Below are 10,512 nucleotides of genomic sequence, written 5' to 3'. Positions count from 1 at the left end.
AGAAGAATACAAATATACTGCATTCGATGTATCGAAATCAACGAAGCATTACATCGATCTCTTTCTTTAAATTCAAATTGGCAAAAATCGTATACAGGTACACTAGTGCCATTATTTGATTCAACAACAAAATGGATTATTTCGCAATGTGTTTTTTTGTAAATGTGTTCGCTATTGTTTTCAACGATTATGAACGAGCAAGAGTGTTAATACAATTATATATTCTGATATGCTGTGCACATTGCATCATAAGAAAACTAGTGGACATATGTAGCTCAAATAATAAAAGTACATGTACATGTATTTGCTTGGGTAAGCTCTTATTGAGTGTATATCTCATATGTGTTATAGTATGGCTACTTTTCCACATAGATCGCTGGGAAGTACTTGGCAGTGTACTTTTTTATATTCTGACTTTTATGTTACTTAAACGACTTATGCAGTTCTGTTTAAAGATCTCTTATCAGTTTATACAATTAGGGGGAGAAGAAACATTTTCTTTAAAGATGGCAATGAAATTTTGTAAGATATATTTAGACTTTTATGACTTCTTGAAAGATATCCTCAAAATAGTTTTTATCATGTGGGTCATGCTCAAGATAAGCGAAAGTAGTAAACAAGACAGATGTAATTATACTACTTATTTTTGCTCTGGGATATGTTTAGATCAGATCTATAACTGTGCACAAAAAGAGGACAGGAACAGCTTGGAGTTTGATCTCTTTATGATATCAACAAATTTAGTGCCCGGAATACAAATAATCGCTCATCGAATTCAATACCACATTAAAAGGCAAGGCAGGATAGTGTTCGTTAAAGGCAGAATATTTTTATTAATATTTAGTTGGATTGTACTTTCCACCTACTTAGTCGTTTATTCAGACACTCATGGTAAAGAGTTTATGGCCAATACCTTTTCAAAATGTACACAAGTTGAGTTCATAAACGGCAAACGTATTGTGCAGATTGATAGTATTTCATCTATAGCTATTACAAGATATGAAGGCGAGGATGTTCAATTTATTGTGCCCAGTCAACGTAACAAAACTGACTACAGTTACCTTTCTTTCATCAAAGATGACCCTGGTCAACCCCGTGCATATCCTGTTGTTTCTGGACATGTTAACTTGTATGGATTAATGGAACCGGACTCCGGTATTTACGAATTAGGGCGAACATATCTTAGCCTGAAATATATTACAAATGATAGTGTTTTGTCAACTGCGATCAACAGAAAAAATCAGGATTGTCCCCAAATACGATATAATCTAACTGTGATCAAGCCCGAAGTTCGATACATTGTTCCTCGTTTTCGAGGAGTGCTTCTGCAAATTGTTTATTTTTACAAGTGTTTTAATGAAAGTGATGTATTTAATGTACACTATACAGTTAATGGTGAAGATATAAATGGCATATGTGAAAATGATTTCCTATCGTGTTCTTTAGGTTCTTGGTTTATTAAAAAGTTGCTGAAACTTAACAAAATAGAAATAAATCGAGTCGAAGGGAATCGGATTGCCATAGACGCATATTTTTGTGTGTGCATTGACATGTACGGTAGGCATGACATAACTATTCAGCGGGATATTTATAACGCAACTTCTAAATCATTTGAAATTGTAAATTTTCCATACCCCGTTCAAGTTGTCATTGTTCCTAATAATACCTACCCGGGGGGTACTGTGAGGAATCCTCCCGACCCTCGTAGCAATGATTTCATTTTAAAGATGGTGAAAGAGAGTGAAACGTTAACTGTTGAATTACCAGTCTTTGGAGAAATAAGCATATACAAAGACAATTTTCTGAGAGTGATCAATATTTCTATATATTTAGCTTTATTATACATATCGTATACAATTTTACGTCTTGTTCTTGCGCACTGTTGTAACTACCTAAAATTGATAAAGGATGTACTATCAGGAAGATGGCTTCAACCACGCTCAAAGAATTTTGCACACTTGAATTGTGACGGTAAAATTAAATACGACGTTTTCCTGTCATACATTGACACACAGCCAGACTATGCATTTGCTGAAAACATTATTTTACAGTATTTAGAGCACCGCTGCCATTTTAAAGTTTATTTTCCTAACAGAGAATTTGCAAACGCCTCTGCAATCCCAAATATTAGCGCTTACTTCAATGCCTGTGAGATGAGCAACCATTTCGTGGTTGTTCTTTCTCGGGCATATTTGGAAGATACTGACTGCAATGAAGTTCAGCTGACGCATTGTATTCTTCCGATTCTGACTAGTTCTGAGCAACAAGGAAGAAAACTCGTTATTGTAAAAATCGACAGCGAGGCTAGGCTGCCCGATCCAGTAAGGCATTGGCCGGATGTTGAAGTTATTGAATGGACCTCGGTAGACGATGACATGCGACATAAAGCGAAACTAAAGACAATCTTGGGTAAACCTTTAACGAAAGGTAACGATGACACATGTATTGTGGTTTAGATATATATATATCTTGGGTAAACCTTTAACGATGAAACCTAGCACATGTATTGTGGCTAAAATGATATATTTTTAAATAAGAAATATATATATATAATGAACAAAAGTTTTCTTCCTGGATACAAACATGCAAGTATTGTCCTTAATAAACAAGCCACCACATAGCCATGAGCCAGTTTGTTTTGAAAGTATACAGTAATTTCAACTAATTTGACATACAAATAATGTTATTCATGTTCCAAAGGCAATTCTTCTTTTAAATGCAAATGTTTTTTATGCGTTTTAATGTGTATTCTTTTGATTATATAATACATGTATTCTGTTTCTGTTATATTTGAAACGCACGAAAAAATGTATAAAATTATATACATGTATTAATATCGAAACTGTGTGTTGCCGTCCTTCGAACCCACTTCTGAACGGTCGCGATTCCCTAGGGTGTCGCAAATGATCAGTTCCAACCTGTGACTAATGTAGCTTTGGATTGAGTTTAAATGGCGCTGATGGAGTGTTCTCTAAACGGTTATACTTAATTCTGGACAAGAATTCAGTTAGTCGATCATTTCGATACTGATTAAAGAGTATAGTATTTATTAACGTAAGAACCTACATATCGTCTTCCAAGATGAAATGGATGTATATGTTACCATTGAATGGATAGTTACATGTTCGGGGTCTTTTTCGGTAAATATCAGGGTTTTTGTTGTTGTTTGTTTGTTTGTTTGTTTGTTTTTTCTTCACTTTATTTCCGTCGTTTCATTGCATTGTTATCAGCACTACTCTTTATGACACAGCAACAAAGATAAAAAAGTGCGATGATAAGTTAGAACATGCCAGCCATTTTATTTATTTACTGAGCTATATACGACTGTTGATACATGACTTAAAATTGCATTTTGTATATTGGTATATTGATTTTGGATCGAAGTGTAGTTCCTCCGTAAGAAGGTATCGATGATTTAACCGAGGATAAATAAAGCTAGAGCATTGACCTAGAAATTATATACACCTGTGACAGTTAAAATTAATTGAACAATACGATTGTCATCGAAGCTCTTATAAATGCTTTTATATGCTCGTATATAATTGAACGGAGGTTTGGCAATAGAAAAGAATAGAGGCTCGTCTATAATGAGTCTGAAATTGGTATTAAAAAAGAACTTTATAATGATACTGAAGTTCGTCCATAACGAGTCCTGTCTGTTATGGAATATATGTTAATTATGAAAATGAAGCTCGACCATCACGAAAAAAGGCTCGTCTTTTATGGAATATATATTAATTATGAAAATGAAGCTTGTAATGGAACTGAAGCTGACCTATAATTGAATAGAGGTTTATAATATAATTTCAGCTCGCCCATAATGGAACTGAGGCTCGACTATAATGGAACTGAAGCTGATCTATATTTGAAAAGAGGTTTATAATAGTACTTAAGCCCGCCCATAATTAAGAGGCTCGGCTGTAATGGAACTGAAGCTGATATATAATTGAAAATAGGTTTATAATAGAACTTAAGCCCGCCCATAATGAAATAGAGGCTCTCGCCTATAATGGAACTGAAGCTGATCTATACTTGAAAAGAGGTTTATAACAGAACTTAAGCCCGCCCATAATTAAGAGGCTCGGCTGTAATGGAACTGAAATGATCTATAATTGAAAAGAGGTTTATAATAGAACTTAAGCCCGCTCATAATGGAATAGAGGCTCGCCCATAATGAGAATAAAGTTGGTCTATAGAGACACAGATGTTTATAATGGAACTGAAGATCTTATAATAGAATAGAGGCTCGCCTAAAGTGGAACCGGGGCTGGTCTTTCATACAACAGAGTTTTGTAATGGAACAGCCGCCCGTCTATAATGGAATAGAGGATCGTCTCTAATGTACCAGAGGTTTATTATAGAACTGAAGCTCTTCTATAATGAAATAGAGGCTCGTCTATAATGGAACTGAAGCTAATTTATAATAGAACAGAGGTTTGTAATGGAGCAAAAGCTCGTTCATATCATAATAGAGGCTCGTCTATAATGGAACTGAAGCAAATTTATAATAGATCAGAGGTTTGTAATGGAACAAAAGCTCATCCATATCATAATAGAGGCTCGTCTATAAGGGGACTGCATCTCGTCCATAATGAAATAGAGGCTCGTCTATAATACTGAAGCTAATCTATAATAGAACATAGTTTGTAATGGTATAAAAGCTCGTCCATAATGGAATAGAGGCTCGTCTATAAAAGGCCAACGGTTAATTATTAAAACTGAAGCTCGTCTATACTGAAATAAAGGCTCTTCTATAATGTAACTGAAGCTAATCTGTAATAGATCAGAGGTTTATAATGAAACTTAAGCTCGTCCATAACAAAATAGAGGCTCGTCTATAAGGAGACTGCATCTCGTTCATAATGAAATAGAGGCTCGTCTATAATCGAACTGAAGCTAATCTATAATTGATCAGAGGTTTGTAATGAAACTAAAGGTCGTCCATAACAAAATAGAGGCTCGTCTATAAGGGGACTGCATCTCGTCCATAATGAAATAGAGGCTCGTCTATAATGGTACTGAAGCTTGTCAAGATGGAATAGGTGCTCGTATATAATGGAACTGAAGCTGGTCTATGGTGACATTTATGTTTGTTATGGAATATTGAAGCCCGTCTATAATAAAACTTAAGCTCTTCTATAAGACTGTTTATTATTGAAGTGATGCTCTTCTTTAAGATAATCTATAATGGAACTGACGCTCGTTAAAAGGTGGTCTATAATGGAACTGAATCCCGTCTAATAGGTTGTCTGTTATTGAACTGCCGCTCGTCTGAAAGGTCGCCTGTTATTGAATTAAAGCTCGACCATATGCTCGTCTATTATGGAACTGAACTCCATCCATAAACTTTTCTATAACTGGATGTCATTTATAAGGTGATCTATTATGGAACCGAAGCTCGACTTTAAGGTTAGCTGTTATGGGAATGAAGCGCGCCGTTAGGGTTATCATTTATGGAACTCATGAAGCGGGTCTATAAGGTTATCCATTACGGAACTACAGCTCGTCTTGGAGGTTAGCTGTTATGGAACTGAAACTCGTCTGTAAGGTTATCTGTTATTGAACTAAAGCTCGTCTATAAATTTGTTTGTTATGAAACTGTAGCTCGTCCACAATGTTGCCTGTTTTGGATCTTCATCTCGTGTGTAAGGTATGTTATGGAACTAAAGCTCGTCTATAAAGTTGTTTGTTATGAAACTGAAGCTCGTCGAAAATGATGTCTGTTTTGGATCTGCATCGCGACTTTAAGTTTATATGTTATGGAACGGAAGCATGTCTATAAAGTTGTTTGTTTTGGAACAAAAGCTTGTCTACAAGGTTATCTGTTATGGAACAACTGAAGCTCGTCTATAAGGTTGTCTGTTATGGAACTGAAGCTCGTCTATAGGGTTATCAGTTATGTAACTGAAGCTCGTCTATAAGGTTGTCTGTTATGAAACTGAAGCTCGTCTATAGGGTTATCAGTTATGTAACTGAAGCTCGTCTAAATGGTTATCTGTTATGGAACTGAAGCTCGTCTATAAGGTTATCTGTTATGAAACTGAGGCTCGTCTATAAAGTTGTTTGTTATTAAAATGAAGCTCGTCCAAAATGATGTCTGTTTTGGATCTGTATATCGTCTTTAAGGTTATCTATTATGGAACGGAAGCATGTCTATAAGGTTGTCTTTTATGGAATTGAGGCTCGCCCATAGGCTTGTATATTATGGAACTGAGGCTCGTCCATAGGCTTGTATATTATGGAACTGTGGCTCGTCCATAGGCTTGTATATTATGGAACTGAGGCTCGTCCATAGGCTTGTTCATTATGGAACTGAGGCTCGTCCATAGGCTTGTATATTATGGAACTGAGGCTCGTCCATAGGCTTGTATATTATGGAACTGAGGCTCGCCCATAGGCTTGTATATTATAGAACTGAGGCTCGTCCATAGGCTTGTATATTATGGAACTGAGGCTCGTCCATAGGCTTGTTTATTATGAAACTGAGACTCGCCCATAGGCTTGTATATTATGGAACTGAGGCTCGTCCGTAGGCTTGTTTATTATGGAACTGAGGCTCGTCCATAGGCTTGTTTATAATGGAACTGAGGCTCGTCCATAGGCTTGTATATTATGGAACTGAGGCTCGTCCATAGGCTTGTATATTATGGAACTGAGACTCGTCCATAGGCTTGCTTATTATGGAACTGAGGCTCGTACATAGGCTTGTATATTATGGAAGTGAGGCTCGTCCATAGGCTTGTATATTATGGAACTGAGGCTCGCCCATAGGCTTGTATATTATGGAACTGAGGCTCGTCCATAGGCTTGTATATTATGGAACTGAGGCTCGTCCATATGCTTGTATATTATGGAACTGAGGCACGCCCATAGGCCTGTATATTATGGAACTGAGGCTCGTCCATAGGCTTGTATATTATGGAACTGAGGCTCGTCCATAGGCCTGTATATTATGGAACTGAGGCTCGTCCATAGGCTTGTATATTATGGAACTGAGGCTCGTCCATAGGCTTGTATATTATGGAACTGAGGCTCGCCCATAGGCTTGTATATTATAGAACTGAGGCTCGATAATAGGTTTTTATAGTATGGAACTGAAGTATCTTTAAGAGTTTCTGTTATGGAACTCAAGACCGTATAAAATGGAACTGAAGCTCGTCTAATATTATTTCTAAATAAGTACCTCTATTCCCTTTTCAATATTGGAACCGAAGCTCGTCCATACTTCTGTGTCTTATGGAGCCGAATCTCGTCTATAAGCATTTCTATTATTGAACTCAAGCTCGTCTATAACGGAACATCGGCTATTTTATAAGAAAACTAAATCACGTCTTTTAACTTTTATAAAATGTAACTGATGCGCGTCTATAAGCCTTTCTATTTCGGAACTGAATCTCGTCTTTTAGCTTTTCTATTATGGACCTGAAACTCGTCTATAAATGTAAGATGAAATCTTTTATAGTGAAAATGAAGTTCACTTTAAATGTAACAGAAACTCCACTATCATGTAATTGAAACCCGTCTCTAAAGAAACAGAGATCCGTATTTAATTGGCCTAAAGCCTGTATATTATAGAACAAAAGATAATCTATTTTGAAATTTAAGCTTGTCTTAAATGGAGCTTAAGATCGTCTACAATGGAATTCAAAAGTGTCAGTAATGGAACTATAGCCTATATCTAATAGAACATTGAAATTCGCATATATAATGGAACAGAAACTTGTCAGTAGTTTGTCTATTATTATAGAACTAAAGTTCGTCTATCAGTGTTTCTGTCGTGGAACTGAAGATCGTCTATAATGGAACTGATGCTCGTCTATAATAGAACAGAGGCTTGTCTATCATAAAACTGAGGCCATGCAATGATCGAACTAAAGTTCGTCCATAATTAAACTGACGCTCGTCTATAATGAAACTTAGGCTCGTCTAGAATGGAACTAAGGACTCTATGATGGAACTTAATCTCGTCTGTAATGTAACTGAAGCTCGCCTAAAATGGTACTCATCCCAATTGCGGTATTATTATTTCTTATCCTTAGATACGCCTCAGTGATTAGCCAGTAGTTTTCGCAGTCAAATCAAAACACTGGCGGTTTCTCCTAAACAGGGAGTAGACACCAGATGGGACCAATTCGATCCTACTCCCAGACACCAGGTGGTCCTAAAACTCGGCAAATACATTTTTTCCTCAAAACAAGCCTGGATCGAATTGTCTATACGAGTTAGTATGTGGCCGATAATACATCAATTACACGCTATCAAGTTATATTACGCAATTTTTCTTTAATTACCTGTAAAAACATGAAGAAATTAAAGACGTTAATTCATTCACAAGTCTTTGAACGTCTTATCACACCCACAACACCCACAGTTTGCATGGCAAAAGATGCATTGAGAAAGTGGACAATTTTCCCTTGATTTGTTTAATCTATTTCTATTAAACAGTTTAAAAAAATACATATATTTATTTTAATTATGTTGCTTTAAAAATATATAAGGACCGAAACGTCTCCATAATCAGGGACCGAAATGTCTACAGGATGGAGCCGATTCGGTAAGGGACCGAAAGGGTCACCGTTTCATCTAGAGGCCGATTTGTTAAGGGGCCGATTTGTCTAGTTTCGAAATAACCTCACACGAATTACCTCCCTTTTAAATCAACATTTCCTGGTTGAAATACTAGAAGAATTGCGAGTTTTTTGGTGATGCTGGCAAGAAAACATGCGTCAAAGATGTTCTGAAACAAGAAATCGGTGTAGGTAGACTTAATGATTAACTAATTCCGGGCACAGTGACTTATTATATGATGCAGATCCCAACAGCTGTTGGACGTGAACGCCGTATCCAAACCCTACCAGAATTCGTGACATTTTTATGTCACGCTGTTATTTCACTTGTATGCATTGTACAGACAAAATAGCTGTATCCTTAGGTAAATGAAGTAAAATGTAGTTCACAAACTCATTTTCAAAACCAAAATACGCTTTAAAGATAGTTGATTTAGCATTTTAATAAATCCTATTACAAGCATTCCTTATCTAGGTCATAATTGTGTTCAAATTTAATCACGTGACACCAAGATTTTCAGAAAATACCCATGTGACCTAGTGTTTATTTTGCTGTTATTTTTTCTATTTCGAATAATTAATAAATAACTCATAACAAATTTGGAATAAATAAATAGTTTTTACTTATCAAAAGGTATTTACAGCCGTACTGCAATTGGATTCAACTAAATGAACAATGAGAATCTGATGCTATAAATAGAATCCATTGACGTCATCATGGTCATGTGATTGCATTGCATCATCACATTCTGGTTGACTTTACTATGGGGGTTACGCCATAACTTTAATGTGTTGTAAACATCAAAAAATAAATATCAACATTAAAGTTATGGAAGCCAGAAATAAGTTGCCTGTGGTCTTAGTCTACCTATTTGGCCGTCAACGAGTCTTTTGACGATTATTTTACTATGGCAGACTCCTGACGTCCACCATCCCAGCAAAAAGTAGCGAACGGTCCTTGCGCAAAGAATCCTCGCGGCCACAATTTTGAAACTATCTCTGTTATAAATTCAAATTTCTACGAAAATATTATTGCCTACTATTAAACGCATATTTATTAATGTCATTATGCCAAAAAACATATTCAGATATTATAAAACACTTACATGTGTAAAACACTTACATGTGTCGATTGTTTATCAAGTAATCCAATATCTGTAAATCTGGGACAATACTGACAGGTTGTGTACATGTATAAAAAGTAGCTACATGACAGATTGTGTACATGTATAAAAAGTAACTACAATAATGAGTGATCAGGGATACTTTTTTATTATTTTGACATTTCATGTGTATCCCTGTAACGCTACAACTCTCTACCATTTAACACCAGGTGAAAGAATATATAGTAATATTCACAGGAATTTGACTCAGTGTTTGGTGTAAAATGATATATCATTATATGACCAAATACTTATAAAAAAACAACAATTTCGGACAAAGAACTGGTCACTTATACTATCATTAAAGAAAGGACCGGCACTCCGGACGTGCCTAAAATCAGGTAAGTCAATTTTGATCTCCATTTTCTTTTTCACCACCGTCGGACTCTAAACATTCTCTACATTTTTGAAAAGCCCCATCCATAACCTTTGTAATGATAACTTGACACTTCTTTCGGAAATAAAAAAGAAATCGAGCAAATAATAATTCCTGTCAGTGCGATTTACCCAGGTCGAAAAAGTTTATAGAACCCAACGTTAACAGTGTGATCAGAGTCAAGATCATGCAATGGTGGCAAATAGCGACTATTCATCGACTGTTCTGTCAATACCAACCATTTTTCTTTGCGAGCGCCTGGCTGATGGCCTTGAAGTTGACCTTGTTTTCGATTGGTCGGGCCCAGTGAATATCCAATCGAAAACAAGGTCAACTTCAAGGCCATCATGAATAGTCGCTATTTGCCACCGTTGCATGATAAATTACGTCATATATGCTACATCGG

General features: G+C 36.1%; 1 protein-coding gene across 1 annotated transcript; it reads left to right on the top strand.

Annotated features, from left to right (window-relative positions):
- LOC128236275 (uncharacterized) lies at positions 1 to 2,557 on the top strand. The gene has a single exon (XM_052951158.1). It carries the CDS (start codon positions 132 to 134, stop codon positions 2,454 to 2,456), a length of 2,325 nt encoding a protein of 774 aa, XP_052807118.1. The 5' UTR covers positions 1 to 131; the 3' UTR covers positions 2,457 to 2,557.
- The last annotated feature ends 7,955 nt before the right edge of the window (positions 2,558 to 10,512 follow it).

This window comes from Mya arenaria, chromosome 5 (assembly GCF_026914265.1).
Source record: "Mya arenaria isolate MELC-2E11 chromosome 5, ASM2691426v1".
NCBI lineage: Eukaryota > Metazoa > Mollusca > Bivalvia > Myida > Myidae > Mya > Mya arenaria.
The sequence above is the reverse complement of the archived record's forward strand: the minus strand, read 5'-3'. Positions and strand labels throughout refer to the sequence as shown.

Excerpts from the sequence above, each read along its gene's own strand:
- LOC128236275 (XM_052951158.1), top strand. The coding sequence starts at position 132 with ATGGATTATTTCGCAATGTGTTTTTTTGTAAATGTGTTCGCTATTGTT.